Genomic DNA, 22,551 nt, shown 5'->3' on the forward strand with positions numbered 1-22,551 from the left:
TATGATTATATATATATATATATATAATATATATATATATATATATATATATATATATATCATCATCATCATCATCATCGTTTAGCGTCCGTTTTCCATGCTAGCATGGGTTATATATATATATATATATATATATCTATATATATATATATATATATATATGTATGTATGTATATATATATATATATATATTATATATATATATATATATATATATATATATATATATAAATGATATATGCACAATAAAAACAGTATTTAACATGATTTAAGGCTCACTTAAGCTCTTGCCTTTCTCTCTTCTTCAAAACTATTTTACAGGTGAAGTATCTTACTCCACTTCAACACACAAACTGTTTTCTCAACAACTGTGAAACCATTCAACCAACTTTGGATATTCAGAAACAAGTGAGATCATGTTTTGTTTTAGAAGTAATAAATAAAACAAAATTCATAAAAGGAAACAGGATATCCAAACTAAAATACTTATTAATTAGTTTGTATTTATATTTGACTAACAATACTGAACATCTGAACGATTAACTGTTTGACCAAAGTGTTTAACATATAAGAGTTTGAAAAACTAGTAAAAAATGGCTGATTGATAAATTGGTTAATAGAGTAACTAATCCATTCACTAACAATAACAATAAAAGACTGAACCAGTGAGTGCGTTTATTATTACCGGCATAATGCCTCTCCCAAGATTCAATAATCTCTTTCAATTAATCTCTTTACTTCCAGTCCACAACAAGATATCCATATACATTATCCATTTTAACAGAATATTGGACAAAACTTTGTGCTGAAGTCCTAACTTAGCAGCTTCAACTGCCAAGGTTTCCTTTCTATGGGTTTTTTTTTCTCTCTCTCTCTTTCCAGTTTGCTTTTTTCTTAATTTCACTCTAAACTTGGGTCAGAGGGGAGGGGGCATGTGTATGCATATATAATATATATATATATAAACCTAATCATCTTTCTTAGATAAACTAAATATTTCTGCTGATATATTCTTTTGTCAAAATATTTTTGTTGGAGAATGCCTCCAATTCTTTCTCATTCGACCAGAAAATGGTAGCTTGACAAAGAAAAAGACTGAAGTTAATGTTTTTGCAGATCAAAAAGGAAAATTAGCTGTTAACCATAAATAGAGTTGAGGAGAATAGTAATGCGAGTTAGGGAAATATTTAATAGCCGTCAAACATAGAAATAAATTTATTAGTTATGTTATGTTAATTAAATGCTGAGCAGAAGTTTTGCATACGCAAATTTTTGTTTAGAAATAATTTAAATTTACACAGCTAAAACTATTCAAATTGAACATAAAATATATTTCGCAGAATGCATTTAATAAATACTCGCAAAACGAACTTGGCGACTTTGGTTGCTTTTTTCATGAAAATATAAATTGTTTTTTGTTTACAAAAGAAAAGAAAAAAAAGATTTGAAATTAAAAACGAATATGGCCCAAGGGAAGTAACTTCGTAAAATGTGGTTATGACAGGTTATTAGAAATAATTTTATTTGAATAATTGAAATGATGCAACAGAGAAGGAGACTTATTAATTATATGTCAACTAGGCGTGACAGTATGGTAAAAAGGATTGAACCCAACCACATGGTTCCAAGTTCAATCTCACTGCATGCCACATTGGGTAAATGTCTACCACCATAGCCTCGAGACTTGTGAATGGATTTGATAGATGGAAATTGGAAGAAGCCCGTCGTATATATATATATATATATATATATAATATATATATATATATATATATATATATATATATATGTATATAAATATGTGTGTGTGTGTGTGTGTGTGTGTATATGTGTGTGTGTGGTGTGTATATATATATATATATATATATATATATACACACACACACATATATGCGCGTGTGTTTGCTCCCACCACTTGACAACTTGTGTTCCTGCGTTTACGCCCCCGTAACTTAGCAGTTTGATAAAAGAAATTGATAGAATACCAGGCTTACAAAAATAAGTACTGAGCTCGAGTTATTCAGCAAAAAAGATTCTTGAAAGCTGTGCCCCAGCATGGCCGCAGTCAAATGACTGAGATCCCTCAACTCGAGATTTAATTACAGCAACAACACTTAACTGTTGTCACTTATCCTAATTACAACAAAGTTATTTTAAATGGTCGACAGATTTCCTATTTTGCCGATTTCATGAAATGAGAAGATTTTGTGCCCAAAACTATTTAAAATGGTTTAAAAATATATATATATATATATATATTGTATGTGTGTGAATATAGAGAGAATGAAAGAGTGAAAGAGAGAGAGAGAGGGGGGGTTTCTGACGTTGTAGACAGACCGTGAATAAGTTTTCATAACAAGTTCTCTGACCATTTTAACAAAGATTAGCAGGTTTTAAATATTTATTCAAATAAGGTTTGATATTATATTTTAACAAGGGTTGAAGGTTTAAAATAATTGTTTAGCTTAAAGTTAAATATTATTATATAAGTCAATAAATTTTAATCAGTGATTAAGGATTTCCTCATTTGTCCCCCTTGCATTACTAATCTTATAATTATATTTTTTCTTTATATGTAACACTTTTGTTGGTCAGCGTAGGAAGGGTCCGGTTATAAACATTGACAACATCACTGAGAAAATATATACTTTAAACAGGCATTCTGCATACGATAAGGTCTTTCAGATACAATACACGGAGTTGAAAACTGCAAGTAATTGAAATTATCCATGCAAGTTGAAGAAAAGGACACTGTCCTGGATATTTAAAATCCAATAAACAAGACAGATGATTCCAATAGAATTAGCCTGTCGATATTTTTAGAAAATCTAAAACAGGTTTTGTATTTAGAATGCAAAATATTCCATTCAAATATTTTCCCGCGGCCAAATTGTTGATATTCATAATAAACATTTCTACATATCTTTACTCCTTAATGGTGACAGAGAGAGGGAGAGACCCTTTAATCTTAGCAACTTGGTAGTATGTCTCTATGAGGAGGTTCAATAACACTGAAACACATCTGATACTTTTGGCCCATCAACTCCAAAGATCACACCCAATCCAACCTCTATCGTTCATTTTGTCCACAGAAATTTAACTAATCTTATTGGAGTTATTTCCCTTGTTTGCTTTTTGTTTTTGTTGTCTTTCTACCTTCTATGTACAGATTTGCTACACTTTTGTGATGGGGAAATGTTGCAGAAAAAACATATTTTGCATCTTTTGATATTTACTACACATTTGCAACAAAACCATGTTAGAATTTTGCAACAGATTGAGATTGTTGCAAAGATTTAACCTGTTGAACAGTACTATCCAGTGTTACAGTTTGATTCTCTAATGGTTTGGCCTTTATAATGGTTGCACCCCTAAAAAGAACCACTTTAAGGATTTATTTTCTTTGGTTGTTAAAGATTTTAAAAACCGTATGATGTTTGCATCAAGATTTTGGAATCATGCAAAGAAAAGATGTCTGGAATACATTTCATTGGGTGTTTTAGTATAAACTTCTTTTTGCCATTTTAAAAAATTATTAAAAGTTGTACAAACTCATATAATATTTCCTATATTAGACTCTATATGCAGCAACAAAAGCTCTTATTTGCTCTTATTTTAAGGTCTATATTTTTCACAATTAAAGTCAGGTCAAATAGTTAAAAGTGGACTCTTTTAATCCAGAACTTGAAATTTCTTATGATATCGGTTTCAAATTTTGGCACAAGACCAGCAAGTCTGGAGAAGTAGATAAGTTGATTACATTGACCCCAGTGCACAACTAGTACTTATTTTGTAGACCCTGAAAGGATGAAAAGCAAAGTTGACCTTGGTAGAATTTGAACTCAGAATGCAAAGACAGATGAAACATCATTGAGCATTTTACCCAGCCTGCTAACAATTCTGCCAGTCCATCACATAAGGAAGAGTTTGTTGCATGGTTAAATTTGTCAGGTTTATTTAACTTGTCCATTTTGATTTAGATTTTGATGTTAATTCCAGACAATATCGTTTAACTGATTAAAAGAAATTATCAGCTGATATGATACCAGAAGAAAATGTAAATTGACTATTTCTTTAAATTTAAGCCACTCTTCTCACAAGACTACATTATCCAATACTGACTTGTTTTTAAGATGGTAGAGTGTAATTTGGAGGAGACTTAGGTGCTATTTCATGAAGATCAAGTAAACACATACAGGCTCCCACGTTGGGCAACTCTTTGGAGGGATAGATCTTCAAATGGACTACCAAAATATCTGAGACTAAGTTGAACTAGAACCTCCAAAACAATGTGTTCTGTTGCCCAGAATCATGAAACAACTGCAATAAATACAAACTCGTGACATGTGAAACTAGCAATTAGTCTGTTGGGTACCTGTACCTTACATCTCTACAGGTACTGAAAAAGATCACTTTCAATAATTACCTTCTCCAACTTCCCTATTCCCACAAAGTTTACAGCTAAAAGATTCTCAACCTTTTCATGAGACAAATGCTAAGATTTTCTACTGAATGCTGGTCAGTCTAATTACTAACATTCAAGCTCAGTCCATCATCATCATCATCATTATCTCTTGCATTAGATTATGAATCTGTACTGTGACAGTAAGAGGAAGTCATCTTCCTATCTCAACCCACTTTTCATTTAAAATATCCGTAAAACATTGCAGATGTTTACAGTCAAAACATTACTGAATTGGCAATAATATCAAAGGATTTCAAGAGTGGCTGGCCTACTTGATCATTTGTCAACAGTATTCCAGAGACAGTAACTTAAACCCCTCAGCTATGTGTGAACTGTTTCCAGAAGCAATTGCTCAACCCTAGCTACACTTACTACCAATTGACTGATGGATAGGCCATGAAGGAATGACAAATCAATACATATGTAGCATCCATGGAGCTGCAGAAGTTGCCTGATAATTAAGTCTAACTGTACACATCTACCTTAGGGTCCCTCCTTCCAGATTTTCTGTAGGACTTTACTTCCTTAGCCTTTTTTAATGTTCAACAAATTACCCAACAAAGCACCTGGGGTTTACCATTATAGTGGGCATAGTTTGTGCAGAGCCAATCCCACCTGCTCATCCTTCAAACTTGTATTGGTTTGATGTAACAAGTGCCAGGGGCCCAGTAGTTGTCAGGATTTGTATGAAGTTAACTTCTCTTAGTTGAACAGCTAAAGAGCTGAAAGGCCTCAACTACCTTGGGTTCATTAGGGTGACTGTTTGTGACCTTCTTCCAGGGGCATGATTAACCCAAATCTAGGAGCCTGGCAGATATTATTACTCTGGGTCAGACTTGGGAACAATAGTGCCTAAAAAGTAGTTCCACACTCCTCAAAACCCTTGAATTCCCAAACCAGGATCTCACTGCCAAATGCAGTTTCAAGTCAGACTCAGGATAAATTTCATAATCAACATTTAAATATAAGAAAATTTCAAAAGATATTTTTTCATAGAGATAAACATAACAAGGTTTAGGCATTAAAGAATTGCTACCAAAGAAATAAAGTTGTTTACCAAATACTGACATCTGCATTTAGTAATCATGTTTGAATGTAAACAATATTTAGTTATATCCTTCTGCAACACATAGTGTAATTGTGTTCCTTCCATTTTAATATGTTAGTCTATTTCTTCTTCTTTATCTTCAAACCATCCATCTCTTCCATCTTCTTGAAATGTCTTAAAAACAGCACCACGACATCCTTATGGACATTATCTATAGATTTTTATATCAATCACACACACACACACATATATATAAGATAATCATTATGAACTTACAGTTGCGTGTTTTCTTTTTTAGTTTTATTTTGTTACTAATGACAGATGATGATGATGATGATGGTGGTGGTGGTGGTGGTGGTGACAACAATGACGATGGCAAGGATGATGGTGGTGGTGGCGGTTGTGGTGGTGATGATGGTGATGGTGATGGCGGCGACGACGGCGATGAGGACGACGACGACAACAACAACAACAACATATTTTAAAATTATGAGTTTTGCTGAAGTTTTATATTTTCCTGTGGTTATAGTTACTGCAAATTCATTTATTAATTCTTTTCATATCAGATTTAATGCTTAATGGCCACAACATCTTAACATTAAGATTCCCCAACAGTTGCCTTATTCTACTTTGTATCCTGTTTTTACTTTTGATTGGATTTTAAGATTTGATTGTGAAAATAGAATTAAATCTCTTTAATAAATAAGTTCCAATTAACAGTTGTGAAAACTTCAAATAAATTATCGAATGATTTCTGTATATGTATTTCTAGCATGTATGCAGATATCATGACACTGGTTTAAATTCAGGAATAATACTTGATCCAGAACTGTTTTCTTCATATGCAGGTTGCTAATTTTTATGTGGACTGTTATTGTGAAAGTTTTAAAAATCTCTATTTCCATCTTAAAGGACAGAAAAATTGAATAGCAGTTTGTTAGGTAAGTAATAAAAAGTTAAAATGAGTTAATAAAATATGCATAAATAATGAAAATACATACCATCTGTGGAATTGTACACTTTTCCCAACTGAGCAAAAGTGTCTAAAGTAACCGGACGGTTGATGACTATGTGATCAGCAACTACAATCAAAGAGGAATTGGTGATATATGGCCCTAAAGACTCATAGAGGCTTACAAAGGCTTGATCATGGCTAAAACCTCCACACTTGAAGTCAAGACCAACTGAACAACTGTAAAGAAAAGAAAATATGTAAAATTTCTTCATGAAGAATATTTGATGTATGTGAAGATGAGAAGAAATCTATTTTATTTTTGGGAAGGTAAGGATATTAGATTTAGAATCATTAACTGGTGGTGGTAGATTTTTGTCTTTGATTCCTGACAGCAGTAACAAACATTGATAAAGTCGGTGGAAATGTTACTACCTTTTCTCAATAAACCTGTCTTCCATTATAATTATAATTATTGAATTTGTAGTTTGATTAATATTAAGTGTTACTTTAGAGAAACAGAAGACAACATATCTCAGGTGATGTTCAGTACTTTCAGTTATATACCAGAAACCAGATCTAATAAACTTGTATTCTGTTAGAAAGCTGAAAGACTTTTCAATTGATTCATTAGTCTTAGTTCATGATTCCTAAGACCTCCAATTAGAACTGATGTTATCTAGGGTTCCATTTCCCATACCCTAAATATCTTTTGCTCTTAGATTTTATACTTCCATACATTTCAATTCGTTTTTGCATAGGATTCCTGTCAGGCAACAGAGAACCACTGACAACTTGCTGGATTCAATTTGGCTTGTTTTAAAGACATTGGCAAACTGTTCATTAACAACCAGTTATTCATTCATGCTGTCATTTAGACTATCATTAAGTAAACCAAATAAAACTAAGGCTAATCTTAACCCTACAGACAACATAGTGAATATGTTTTCCTTTCACTTCTTTCTGAGAGAATTTTACAATACCAAAAAAAAACATTTCTAAGGAAAATGACTTGAGACCTTGTTGATGTTCTCAAGTCTTCCACCTTTTTTTTTTTTTACATCTTTCTTTTATTTCTTGTTCTGAGTCCATATATTTCAGCAACATTCCCTCAAGTTTTTTCAAATACTTTCATCAGTCCAATGAGTTGGCCCATTTTTTTCTTTTTATTCTTCAAAGAAATCCTGTTATTTGTCTTGAAGTAATTTGTAGCTAATGACTGCTGCCACTATTTCTTGATCACTATTTATGGGGTTAGGTTCATTGAAGCAAGTTAATTATTGTTTTTTTTTTTTTGCCCTGTTAAGACCTTTCACAAGTGATAGGGCACATACACACCTCATAGCCACAGAGAAAATTCAACTGGTTCACCCCTCTTCTATAGTGCCATACAAATATTATTAAACATTAGATTTCATTTTGTGTTTTTCAGAAATTAGATGGATAATGGTGGTACCATTTGAATATTTTAGAACTTGGTTAAAATACTGGTTACATCCATGGGGTTTGAACTCTGGACATTTATAGCCATTAGTTAACTACAGTTACCATTCAACCACCACATTTAGTATTTCGTTTCAAAAAGCACAACACTTTTAAAACATCACAGCCACATTCTAAGTTGATCAAATAACAGCCTAAAAGACAGTTACTGACATTTAATGTTACTCTGGTTTCTTTACATTTATTAAAAACAAAACTTTAAGTTTCGGCACAATAAGGAACATCAAAACACACAGTTTTATCAAAGGCAGATGTTAAAGCCATTCTGAAAGGAATTAAAAGTTGACATAGAGCTAAATTCAAGATGCAGCTTATTATTGTTGAATTAAATCTCCCCAACCTTTTATAATATATGCCTGCATTGGTTCAAGAATAAATATGTTCACCATTAAATTACTGCAAACAACCAAGTGTTGCTTTAATCTAATCTGCATCTAATTAACAATCTAATTAGATATTTTTATGATGTAATTCAGAACATATTTTGATTTGGGAACCCAGGAAAGAGAAATGGCTTAGAATTCTAGCTGGTTCAACAAGAGGTAAGACGATTAGCTTCAATATACTTCGCCTTGTTTTAGGAGAGGATATTTCAACTAAAGATTCTTTTTTTTTTTTTTGCAATTACGTAAAGGGGCCACATTTTAATTAAATACAATAAAATGGTTTAACAAAGATGACGTGATGTGGATAGGCTTTCAGTAGAAATTGATTTTAATGCTCAAGATTAGATTAAACATGAAATTTTAGAAATATTTTTATTGCAGTTTTGAATATTACTGAACAATCCTCCTCCTCCTCCTCCTCCTCCTCCTCTGCCGCCGCCACCAGCAAATCACATCTCGTCATATTTCAGTCTGCTCCAATAACACACTCAAAATAATTATCTCATGATAATTAAATGTGAAGGATGTAGTTAAACTCCATTTGTTTGGAGGCTGAGTGTGTTTGGAAGCTGAGTGTGTTTGGAGGTTGAATGTGTTTGGAGGCTGGGTGTATTTGGAGGCTGAGCCTGTTTGGAGGCTGAGCATGTTTGAAGGCTGTGGGTGTTTGGAGGTTGAGTGTAGTTGGAGGCCGAGTGTGTTTGGAGGCTGAGTATGTTTGGGGATTGAGCCTGTTTGGAGGTTGAGTGTATTTGGAAGCTGAGTGTGGTTGGAGGCTGAGCGTGTTTGAAGGCTGAACCTATTTGGAAGCTGAGTCTCTTTGGACGCTGATCCTTTTTAGAGGTAGAGTGTGTCTGGAGGCTGACTGTGTTTGGAGGTCGAATCTGTTTGTATAAGGCATTTATTATTGATGCAGCAGATTTAAAATTTAAATATTAAGAAAAAACATGACACTTTACCTTTCGTCACAAGCCGATAATTGTTCTTCTGATAAATTGATGGTAGAATTTGTACATAGACATTTGCTGGAATTTGACATTCCGGCGAGAGTATATCTATAAATGAAAAATTTTGAAAAATAAAAATAAACTGCAATATAATTAGGCATATAATAAATGGCATCATATTTAAGGTTTCATAAAATAAAGAAATAGTCTTTAATAACATGTCAGCTCTTAAACAAACAGTCACATGTAAATTCTTTAACTTAAGTAGCACTTGTTTGATAACCAAGGAAGAATTGCAAAACAACGCAGAGGTAGACAGGCAAACAAGATAGATGTTATCTCTCTCTACATATATATATATATATATATATATATAGAGAGAGAGAGAGAGAGGGGGTGAGAGACTCTGTATGTGTGTGTCCAATCCACTGAATCCTGTTTAACCATCCAACCCATGCCAGCATGTAAAGCAGATGTAAAAATGATAATGGTGACAATGATATTATATATTAGGGTTTTTCTTCTTTTTTTTTCTCCCGTTTTTTTTTTCTTTTCTTTTCAAGAGAAATATAATGTCCAGTATGTTGGTGCCATCAACTTCTCTTTCAAGCATCATTAGTTGTGAACTTATGCTTTTGTTTTTTCGCATTTTGTTCTTCACCATACAAACATCTATCTATGCACATGAAGCCAGAATGCTCTGCTGGATGGGTAATGTCAGTGTGCATGCATGAGCAAGTGTAAATGATTTAAGAAGAAAACTGGGTATAAGAGGTATCAGATGTTGTGTGCAAGAGAGAAGACTGTGCTGGTTGGGTCCTGTGATGCATATGGATGAAGACAGCTCTAATTGCAGAGGGTATCTGGGAAAAGGCTAGACCCAGGAAGACGTGGGATAAAGTGGTGGGCTGGATCTTCAGAGGCTGGATCTCACTCAGGAAATGACAAGGGATTGGGAGATGTGGCGATTTGCTGTTTCTGAAAAGATATGCCAAGCTAAGTAAAATCACTATCTTCCATCCATAGAGGATTGTTTTTTCAGGTGCCACATCAAAAGTACCCATGCACCCATGCTGGCACTGTGTAAAGTCACCGGTGACACATAAAGAGCACCCAGCACACTCTGTTAAGTGATATTTTATTTTAATGATCCCATAGCAATGTAAAGCAAAGTTGAAGATGGCAGGATTTGAACTCAGAACATGAGTCAAAACAAATATTGAAATATATTTTTTTCTCATGTGTCACTGCTGTCGCAGTGGCTGCAGCAATCTCTTTATAACTGGACACAAGATCTTGAAGGGATTCAATAAAAGACGATGTTAAGCTGAAGCGGGAACTGACAAGTGTGGGTGGAGGGTGGGGCCATTTCTATAAAGACAAGGGAACAATGAAAGACTATACAATTAAAGTGAGGACAAGTTGATAATTTATAAAAACGCAAATAATTACATTGGAATAAATTAAAAAGATAAAACAAGATAAATTAATTAAAATAAGATGTAATTTAGAATGCAGGCTAAAACAGAAACCCATTCTGAGTGAGAAACAATTGGTTAGATCAAGTCAGAACGCATCAAGTCATTGTCTGTTATTGCTTATCCAGCATCTCCCGTCTCTTAAAAAGTACCTGTAACACATTTCCTGACTCTGTTGTAATTACAAACAATCCAGGTTCTTACCATTCACCTGTTTTTCTCTACTGTAGTATCTGTCTATTATTTTTACCAACATCCTGTCTTTTGAGTGTCCCCTACATTCCAAACCCAGTTGCTTCCCAGTCCTCAACAGATTTCTGTAATATTTCTTGCACCACAAACATGGGCTGATCCTGCCTGGTTCAAAGGCCAAGAAATTTTAATCCTCTTTTTGTTTGTCGTTCTGACCATGACCATCTTCCTTGTCGCTTTTTGCTCTTTCCCATTTGGGTTCCCTCTTCTTTTTGGAGTCCCCTTCTCATTTTCCTCTTTGTATTCCCATAATCATTATCTCCCTCTCATCACAACAATAGAGTGATGGCATGTATGTGTAAGTGTGTGTTTTTGACCCTCACCAACACTTGATGACCAATGTTGGTTTATTTATGTCCCTGTAACTTAATGGTTTGGCAAGACAGACTAATAGAATAAGTACCAGCCTTCAAAAAAAAAAAAAAAAGTTCTGGGGTCAATTTATTTGATTAAAATTCAGTGATGCTATCTTTTGGGGGGGTTTTTTATGTTGTTTGTGCAAATGTTTTTGTTTGCTGAGAGAGTGCATGTCTGGTCAACATTTTGTATTGAATGTCAGCTAAAAAAGAAGATATTTTTACAAAATGTCATTTTTACAGTAAAAAGTTATAAATGACAACCTTCGTCTCCTTGAGTAATAATTCCACACAACAAGACACCAGAATACAGTTTTTTGCAAAATATCAAAATGTAATCCAAACACCAGAGCCTAAATAAAGACATCTTGCAAAGAAGGCAAGAAACAAGAGAATAATGATTTCAAATTTTGACACAAGGCCAGCACATTCAGGGTGGTCGCTAGCCAAGTACATTGACTCCAGTACATGACTGGTATTTATTTCATCAACTCTGAAATTATGAAAGGCAAGGTAAAACTCATCAGAATTTGAACTCAGAACACAAAGACAGATGAAATACCACCAGGCATTTTGTCTGGCATGTTAACAATTAATTTTATCAGCTCAATGCCTAAAGAAAGAAAAAAAGAAAAATAATAGAAATAATAATGGTTTCTAAGACAGGCTTAAGACCAGAAACACAATGGGAGTGGATTTGTCAGATAAATCTCAGCCAATATTTGACTTGTGCTATCTTGAGAGGATGAAAGGTACAGATGAACTTAACAGTGTTATTTAGATCAAGAATACAGGTGAGGATGATGATGATAACAATAGAAGGAAAACAAAACAACAAATATATATATATATATATATATATAAAATATGTGACAATTAGTTGGTTGTCATAATAAAACTCAGAGTTTCAGATACCAGGGTTGAAGTCTGCTCTGGCATCTCATCAGATATTAAGACAAAACGCTATGAAAAAAAAAACGTTGAATAAAGGGAAATTACTCCAATAGGCATGGTGAAAGTAATTTGCTACGTTTTTGGACCCCACAAGAAGTAAAAAAAGATGAGATGCTGAGCAGACTTCAACCCCGGTATCTGAAACTCTGAGTTTTATTATGACAACCAACTAATTGTCACATGAACTGCTAAAAATGGCAGCCAAGTCTCCTTCAAATGAAACCCTATCAAATAATAGATATGCTGAACAATGTAATCTCTGAAAGACACACAGACAGATTGGTCATATGTGGAATATTCAATCAGAACTGATCTAATAGTCTGAAATGTAAACGGCAGAGAATTATGGAGGAAATTTAGTGAAAAGGTAGAGTTTATGAATAGGTACATCCATACAGCTGGGGATAGATAGACTTAGCCTGAATAAGAGATAGGATAGGTGTGGATGAGATATCTTTAATCATACGTCCACTCAATCAAGACTGACTTGGAAAACAACAATCTTAGTCAATAGACTTGGCAGCATAGTCGTAAAAAATCATAAAATCAAAAGATCTTTTCAGATTGATATCCTCACATCCCAAAATATCAGAGAGACAGAAAAACAATTGAAGTACAAAGATTTAGAGACAAATACTTTCAAAAACATAGGAGATGGATGCAGCAGTATCACCATAGTTATGCATGATCAAGGAATGGTGCTAAAGTTAGAAAATCAGAAAATTTTTCAATTCAAGAACTACAGAAAATAGTTTTCTTGGGGAATGCTGACAGACTTAAGAGAATTATGTTTGCAAGAGAAAAATAACATAACTAGGCTAAAGTATGCAAATTATCACTTCTACCTCTCACTCACAATACAGATACACATAATTGCATATTGCTATATAATGGACTACCTGAGATAAATCATAATAATCTGGTATGGCATAAAAAAGAAGAGAGAAAAAATATACAAATTGCAAGATAATGATAAATCCAGATGAAGTGTCTGGTGCATCAAACAGGAAATTTAGTTTCAGTGAAACAACTACAACACACTGAAGCTAAACAATGTAGGACTCCACATAGAAACAAAAATCTTGAGAAAATCATCCAGAATCATAGCAGCAATAAAAGGGTTAGGGTTAGGGTTAGGGTCACATGACTTGTTTCAAGTGGAAGAAAGAATGGTGACAATATTGACGCTGTAAGCCAAACATACACATATGTACACCACCAACAAATACACAAAATGTTAAATAAGTCACCAAGTGAGGGTTTATTTGCAACAAAAAGATATTTATAAAAACATGCTAAGACTATGTTAAATTACCCTTTAGGAATAAACCAATATGGGAATTTTAATTCAGTCGAATTTCCCTCAAATTACAACTTAGTGTCTCAAAAAACAGAGGTAGAATACATGGGTTTAGTTGTAAAGCCCCAAATGTGAGAGGAAGCTGGGAGATAAAGCTGGAAGATTTTTGGTTAGGGTTAATCTAGGGTTAAAGGATCACAATCGCAATAAGAAACTGAAGAACTTGTAGAGGTGAAATGTCAAAGCAACTCACTTATGATAGAAAATACCAAGAAGCTTAGAAAGAAGAGAAATGGACAAGGATTAAACCCCAGGAAGTTCTTAGGGTTTTGTGTAGCATCCAGATATTTCCCACAGTAGAATGTAATACAAATTATACCTTATAGAATTTGGAGAAACAATCATCCAAATGTCAAGCTGAGAACGCCAATTATACTCTTTCAAATGTAAGGAGATATCAGAGAAAAAAAAAGAAACAGATACTCAAAAGCAGAATTATTATCCCTAAAAGAAGATATTCAGAACACAGCAGCAGTAAAATACCAATTATGTAATGGAAATAATACTTGCAAAACTTACTAATATACATGGTCGTGTGGTAAGAAGTTTGCTGCCCAACTACATGATTCCAAGTTCAATATCCCTACATGGCACCTTGAGCAAGTGTCTTCTACTACAGCCTCAGGCCACCGAAAGCCAGGTGAAAGAGGCCTGTCGTATGTGTGTGTGTGTGTGTTTGTGTTGACCACCACTTGACAACCAGTGTTTGTGCATTTAATAACCTTTAGCACACTGTAGGTGCATTATGTCACCATATGAGCTTTCTCCCCTGTAGTAATAGGACAGTGGAAGGGGAAACAATTCTAGAGAAAATGCAATGTGCAAAAGGTTAGATATCCCTAATCTAGCAGTTCAGCAACAGAGACCGATTGAATAAGTACCAGTCTTAAAAAGAAGACAAGTTCAGGGGTAAATTAGTTTGACTAAAATTTCTCAAGGCAGTGCTCCAGTATGGCCACAAGGAAAGGAAATCTTGAACAAATAGAAATGAAAATGGCACACTTAATAAAACCTGAAGAAATGTTTTAAGATTAAAAACAAAAGATGCAGAGATAAACAAAAATGTATCCATAAAGTGAAACAAAGATGAAAATTAGAAATATAAATGAATAGGCATTAGTTATGTGGTTCCATACTTTATCTCACAACCACATGGTTCTGGGTTCAATACTACGGTATGGCACCTTGGAAAAGTATCTCCTACCAAAGTTTTGGATTAACCAAATACTGAGAGTGAAATCTAATCAACAGAAACTGAGTTGAAGCCTATCACCATCACCATCATCATTATCATCATCATCGGCATTTTTATATCAACTTTCCAGACAGATAGGGGTTGGACAGTTCATCATATTCTAGTCTTATTTGCAGTTGTTGTCTTCTGAAATAAAGGGCCATGTCTCTATTTCGAACAGTTGCTATAATCGGACATCCTTCCTAACATTGACTACTTTACAGAATATACTGAGCACCTTCTATCATGTCCACAACACTGGACAGGTAGGTTGTTATATACTCAGCCACACTGAAGTGACCCCTTGATCATTTCTTACTTCTTCGCAGACTAATGTGGGTCTATTTCATCAAGGTACCAACACTACTGAGGTTGTCAGGTACCCGACCCACTATGTTTTGACATCTGTTTATTAAAGGCAACAGGCCCAGGAGAGTAAATAGAAGGGAGAGCAAATGACAGGAATAAAACGTGAGGGTAAAGGAAGTGGGATTACAAAAGGGATACAATGTAGGAAGGGGAGGGTTTGATGTGAAATGGTATGCATATGTATGAGAGAGAGTGTGTGTACATGTGTGTGTGTGTGTGTGTGTGTGTGTGTGTGTGTGTGAAGGAGAGACTAAGAGAAAGTGTGTGTGTGTATGTGTGTGACAGAAACAGAGAGGAAGGAGAGAGAGAGTGTACGTGATAGATAGAGAGAGAGAGAGAGAGAAAGAGAAAAGTGTGTGTGTGATATAGAGACAGAGAAAGTGTGTGTATATAATAGAGAGAAAGAGAATGTGTGTGTGTGTTTGTGTGTGTGTGAGTGTGAGTGCATGTGACAAAGAGAGTGAGTGTGTGGTAGAGAGAGTGTGAGGGTGGATGTGTTTATATGAATACAGGTCTCAACAAAGAATTGTATTTTTGTCCCTCGAGGCCTAATAACTTAGTGGTTTGACAAAGAGATTGATAGAATAAACAACAGACTGCAATGAGTGTGAGTATGACTAGCTGAACCATTAGCAATGACCTGAAGCTGTTAATTCCAGGCATTCCAAAGAGTTAAAATGCTCAGCAAAGACAAAGAATTTGGGGTAGAAAATGTGCCAGAGTCATCATATCTCTTATTATAAAAGGCAGATTTTATCTGCCTCCCTTTGGGAGTTATACAAATCTACAATATAGGATTTCTTCAATTACAATTTACCTAGCATTTTTAAGAGTACAATGCATCGCATCATGCCAGGTCCAGTTTTTAAAATTTAAACTCCAATTAAGCAAAATTTACAGAAAACTCACATTCTGGTGTGTGTGTCAAATGCTTTTCTTAGTCTGGTTTACACCACACGCAAACGCACACACACAGTGTGCAACGAATAAAGTGAAACTAGATGTAATATTTGTTTCTGTCTATCACGCTGATAGATACATGAGTAAAATGTATGGGAAGCTAACACATAAGAGTGAGTGAAAATGTTCTTGGAAGAGAGTAAATAGCCAGAGAGAGTGATTTGAGGAAGACTTTACATTAAATAACCGTAGTGGCTTGTGTTAGTAATAAAGTAAACATACACTCATACATACATACATACATACATATATACATACACACACACACATACACACACACATACATACATACACACACACATACATACATACACACATACATACATACATATACATACATATACATACATACATACACACACACACACATACACACACACAGTATTGAAGCTTGAGAACAATCAGATACATTTGCAACACATCTGTTGAAAATATTATTGTTCACACACATACATATACATATATACATACAGACAGACAGACAGATAGACACACACACACACACACATGATCCAGCATGGCCACAACCTCAAGGCTGAAACATATAAAAGAATAACAGAATATAAATGTGTGCATGTGTGTGAGAGAGAGAGTGTGTGTGTATATGTATGTACGTATGTATGTATATATATATAATAATGCGGTTTTTTCAACAGCTTGAACTAAAAGTCAGAGGGGAATGGGATAAACTACTTATATTAAATTGCTATAAAAGCAGGTAGTAATTTTATCTTGTCCTTATTCATAGTGCAAGTTTTGAAGAGTGCATTTCGATTTTAACAGCTATTTTTTTCAAAGCTATATTGGAAGTAACAAAGGAGCATATTTGGCATATTTTGCTTTATGAGTTCAATAAAGACAACAACGCAACGGAAAGTACAAGAAATATTAATGCAGTATATGGGGATTGGACAATAAGCGTAAGGCAGTGTCAATGGTGGTTCCAGAAATTCCGAGCCATAAACTACAGCCTAGAAGACGAGTCTCATCCTGAAAGATCTGTAGAACTCGACAAGGACATCCTGAAAACCCTGGTGGAACAAAATCTCATCGTAACTGTTGAGGAACTAGCAGAGAAGCTTGGATTTGGTCATTCAACCATTCATTGAGACCTGTGTGCTATCGGAAAAGTCAGCAAATTGGGTCAATGGGTTCCTCACGAACTTTCCGAGTCTAATTGCATGCAGAGAGTGAATGTATGCTTTTCTTTGCTGTCACATCTCACCACTACTGCGCTATGTATGTCTATATATATAAAACTGTAGTTGTGTGAGTGTCTGTCCCCTTCGATTTAGATTCCTAACTACTCCCACATTTTGCGGTGCAGTTTAACCAAATTCGGGTAGCTTATAGTCGTGATTCATATCGAGCCCGTCTGAGTATTAGCGCGCGTCTACGATGAGTCTACGATTTTAAAAATAATTTAACATCATTTTTTATTCCATTTTAATGCATAATTTTTCGTGTGTCGATGGCGGCGGAGTTGGCGTCCACGCTCACACCTGCACCTGTGGGGAAGGGAGTGTAAGGAAATCAACGTCGTAATGCGTTGTCAAGGAGACCAGCGTTCTTTTAGAACAACGACTTCATGGCTTGAAGACACCAAAACAGAAATGGCTAAGAAAGCGTCTACATGAGTCTACGATTTTAAAAAAAATTTACCATCGTTTTTTTTCCATTTTAATGCATTTTTTCGCTATTATATAAGGGAAGTAACTCTCTAAAAATGTCTACGATGAGTCAACGATTTTTAAAAAAATTTACCATCATATTTTTTCCATTTTTAATGCATTTTTTGCTATTTTTTGGCTATAACTCTCTAAAAATGCTTATATAGTTATTTCCCTTACAAACCCGAGCAACGCCGGGCGATACTGCTAGTATAAGATAAGGAGGGAAAAGAGAAGTAAAATACGTCAGTTGTAAAGCATGGAGTAAGACATTAAGGGACATTAAGGGACCTAAAAAACACACAAATACCTGGGAGATAGAATGATGAAAGAGGAAATTAAGAAAGAGCATGTAAAAAGTGCCTGTGCTGGTGACCCCTAAAAAGCACCCAGTCCACTCTGTAGTGGTTGGCATTAGGAAGGGCATCCAGCCATAGAAACCATGCCAAAACAGACAAATGGAGCCTAGTGAAATTCACCAGCCTTGCCAGCTCCTGCCAAATTGTCCAACCCATGCCAGCATGGAAAACGGACATTAAATGATGATGAGGATGATGATGATGAAGATGATGACATGTGACATCAGTGCTATGAATGAAATAAATAGGTAAAAGGAGAAGCACTAAATCACAAGGCAATAGCAATGTAGTTGTTGATGCTGTTGTTGTCACATCATGAACTGAAATATGAGGGAGATGCTGAGAGTGGACACCAATGCCAGGACACTGTGGTATACAGAGAAGACTAGCCAAAGATGCCAACTGGCTTTACACATGGAATTATTAAATCAAACAGGTAGGACTCCAATGACAAAACCACAACTCAGCTGCAAGAATATTTCCCAGAAAGCAAAAGGCCGATGCATATTGTATATAATCATGGGAAAATAAAAAAGTGGTTATTCTTTACAAAGAAATATCAAACTTCTGAATTGAGCTAATGCTGGGGAAAGTACTGCAGCACAGAATGAACCAACAAAGGACAGAGGAATTTAATAATAAAAAAAAAAAAGATATGAAAATTATTATGTCAAAATAATAGCATGAATGGGTAAATCACTTGAAGTAAATATCCACAATCGATTAATAAACCTGACAGAGACATTACCAGCATCCATCTGTGAGTGACTAAATGCTGAACCCAGAGGTTGTTTACCATCGAGGCATAAGAAATAGAATAAGAGGATCATTCCTGCATTGGTATCACCAAACCTGACATTACCAAAAAATCTTCAAAAACAAGATGATAAAGCTCCATACCAACCTCATGGATACCTAAACTATCTTGTCATAAGGTACCTGATACTAACCAAAATAATAAAAGCTATGCCACAGTAAAATGTAGGAGAATAACACGGTAAAGTAACCGAAATTGTTGGAATGACAACACTAAAACAGCAGTGAACACAAACAGGAATTTTGGTTAAAATAATGATAATTATATTTCTTCTACAATAAGGCACAAGGCCTGAAATTTTGGTGGAGGGACTAGTCAATTGCTTTGACCCAGTGTTCAACTGGTACTTATTTTGTCAATCCCTAAGAGGGACGGAAAGTAAAGTTGACCTCAGCAACATTTGAATTCAGAAGAAATGGTTCTAATCATTTTAACCGGGATACTAATGCTTCTGCCAGCTCACTGCTTTAATAATAATAATAATAACAATAGTAATAATAATAATAATAATAATAATAATAATAATAATAATAATAATAATAATATAATAATACTAATAACAATAATAATAATAAAATGATAGAAACATCCAACGTTAATCTTGATCAATAGAATGTCATAAGGGAGTTAGAACCCAACGAAGAGCTACAAATACCTAAGGGAATTTGAAAGTGATTTACAGTTTCAATTTTATTAACTGGTCAATTACTGAAATCTGTAATCTTGACAGAAAAATACGAAAATTGTGGGAAATGAATGGAATGCACCTCTCTAAGGCAGATACAGAACTACTTTACCGACCAAGAAAAGAGGGTGGTTTTGGACTTTTACAACTGGAATTAACAATGAAGACTGCCACAATTGACCGAAGCACTTACCTGAAAAACCCTGAATGACTGGATGCTAAAACTTGTTTTTAAACATGAAAACAAGAAAACAGCACACTCAGTAAAAAAACAGGAAAAGAAATATCTAAGTGAATTCCAAATACACAAATCCCAGAATTAGATGTACTAGAACAAGCATAGAAAAAGCTAAACATATGAAAGCCCTTGCTAAAACTGCTGCCTTAGATATTCTTACTGATAAATGGCAAGAAAAACCTCTCAATGGCAAATACCCAAAGAGAGCTAATAATGCTGATATTGACAAAGCCCTTACCCATCAATGGCTTAAAATCAAAAACAGAAGGGTTTATCATAGCAGCCCAAGATCAATGCCTATCTACAAGGAACTACCAGGCCAATATATTAAAGAACGGCAGCAGACCAACATGTTGTATATGTAAACAACAAAATGAAACCATCAATCATGTTGTTTCCATATGCAGTCTTCTTGCACCTACAGAGTATCTTAGCAGGCATGATAGAGAAGCACAGTATATTCACTGGGTAATTTGCAATGACTTGGACCATGATAAAAACCAGTGGGAACACAAACCACTGCCAGTGCTTGAAAATGATCACATCTCACTCCTTTGGAACTTCACCGTTCAAACTGACAGAAAGATAGATGCAAATATGCGAGACGTTATATTGAAGGATTTCAGATAAAAATCATGCCTCCTCATCAATATGACTGTCCCAATCAACATAAATGTATCTGTCAAGACTTACCAAAAACTGAGCAAGGATAAAGATCTTGAAATAGAAATTGACAAAATGTGGTACCTCCAGACTAAAACAATACTTATTGTCATAGGTGCCCTAGGAATGATAGCAAAAGGGGCCGATTGCTACTTAGCTCAAATACCAGGAAATCCAAAAATGGAAGAAATTCAAAAAATAGTGCTCATGGAAACTGCTCGTATCCTACGCAAAATATCATTGATGTAATCCCCAAAACATTTTAATCTGTAAAGTGTTAAAATATTTTTAAATGTACATAACAGCAAACACTTTTTATTGTTATCTCAACTTCAGATTATCACTTTATAATCAAATTGCTTTTCAAACAAACTTTTAACTGACTTATGTTTTGACAGACATTCTCTAGAATAATACTCTGTGCAAAACCAAAAAAATAGCACCCTAGTCATAATACCAACTTGAACTTCTAACTTGTTGTCTCTTGAAGTCTCTGGGTGAGACTTGGAGTCAACTTCTGATCTTAACTGATTGGAAGTGTTATCATGTACATAGTTTTGTCTTAGTATAAAAGATGGGCTACAGCAAATATTCTGCTTAATACCACAGATTTGCTTGTCAGTTGTTTGACCTTAACCAGTTGGGCATGTCTCTAAGTGGCTGACAATATGTACAACTCTGATCATGAGCAGAAGTAGTGGGGGATCATCATAGCTGTGTGTTGAAAGGAATTCATCTTTGGAAACATGGGTATTTTGTTCAACATCCTAAAACAACCCTTATTCAGGGAACTTTTGTGTGAGATGGGCTACTCAACCTGAAGAAAATTCTAACTGGGCCCAGCCACAAGGTCATGCACTGTTTATCTTGATATCAGATCACGATGTCATGCACATATGGTTGAGATGCATGCACCTGGTGTACCCTTATCAGATGGATAGTCATGGTGGGTATACTGGGCTTCTTATATTTTTACCCCAGTGTCACTTTGATGGGATGGCATGCACTGCTCTCTCTCTCACTCAATAATAATAATAATATAATAATAATAATAATAATAATAATAATAATAATAATAATAATAATTATTATTATTATTATTATTATTTCTACTGAAGGCACAAGGCCTAGTTGATCATGTTGTCCCCTGTGTTTCACTGGTATTTAATTTATCAAATCCAAAAAGATGAAAGGCAAAGTCAACCTCGGCAGAAATTGAACTCAGAACATAAAGATGGACGAAATACCTTTCAGCATTTTGCCTGGTGCACTAACAATTCTGCCAGCTCATTACCTTAATGAAAATAATAATAATAATTTCAAGTTTTGGCACAAGGCCAGCAAATTCAGGGTAAGGGACTAGTTGATTACATCAACCCCAGTACTCAACTGGTACTTGGTTTATTGACTTCCGTAAGCCACATAGCTCAGTGGTTAGAGTGTCGGTCTTACAATCATGAGCTTACAAGTTTGATTCCCAGACCGGGCTACATGTTGTGTTCTTGAGCAAGGCACTTTATTTCACATTGCTCCAGTTCACTCAGCAGTAGAAATGATTTGCAATGTCACTGGTGCCAAGCGGTATTGACCCCTTTGCCTTTCCCTTGGATAACATCGGTGGCACAGAGAGGGGAGGCCGGTTTGCATGGGTGACTGCTGGCCTTCCATAAACAATCATGCCCACACTTGTGACTTGGGGCGGGGGGGGGGAACTGTTTAGGTGCAATCCCATGGTCATTCATGACCAAAGTGGATCTGTACTCTTTTACCCTTTAAGGATGAAAGGCAAAGTCAACCTTGGCGGAATAAGAACTCAGAATTTAAAAATGAATGAAATGTCACAAAGCATTTTGCCCAG

At 34.9% G+C, this 22,551-nt stretch overlaps 1 protein-coding gene across 1 annotated transcript in view; it reads right to left on the reverse strand.

The window, feature by feature from the left end:
- Window positions 1-22,551, reverse strand: part of LOC115216329 (WSC domain-containing protein ARB_07867-like) — a 180,296-nt gene that overhangs the window by 44,786 nt on the left and 112,959 nt on the right. Inside the window, exons 3-4 of the mRNA XM_029785551.2 lie at window positions 9,311-9,406; window positions 6,515-6,705 (exon numbers count right to left, since the gene is read on the reverse strand). Of these exons, the coding sequence (XP_029641411.1) occupies window positions 6,515-6,705; window positions 9,311-9,406 (287 nt within the window). The remainder of the gene's footprint in view (window positions 1-6,514; window positions 6,706-9,310; window positions 9,407-22,551) is intronic.

The sequence above is a fragment of the Octopus sinensis genome, linkage group LG10 (genome assembly GCF_006345805.1).
Source record: "Octopus sinensis linkage group LG10, ASM634580v1, whole genome shotgun sequence".
NCBI classification, from domain to species: Eukaryota; Metazoa; Mollusca; class Cephalopoda; order Octopoda; family Octopodidae; genus Octopus; species Octopus sinensis.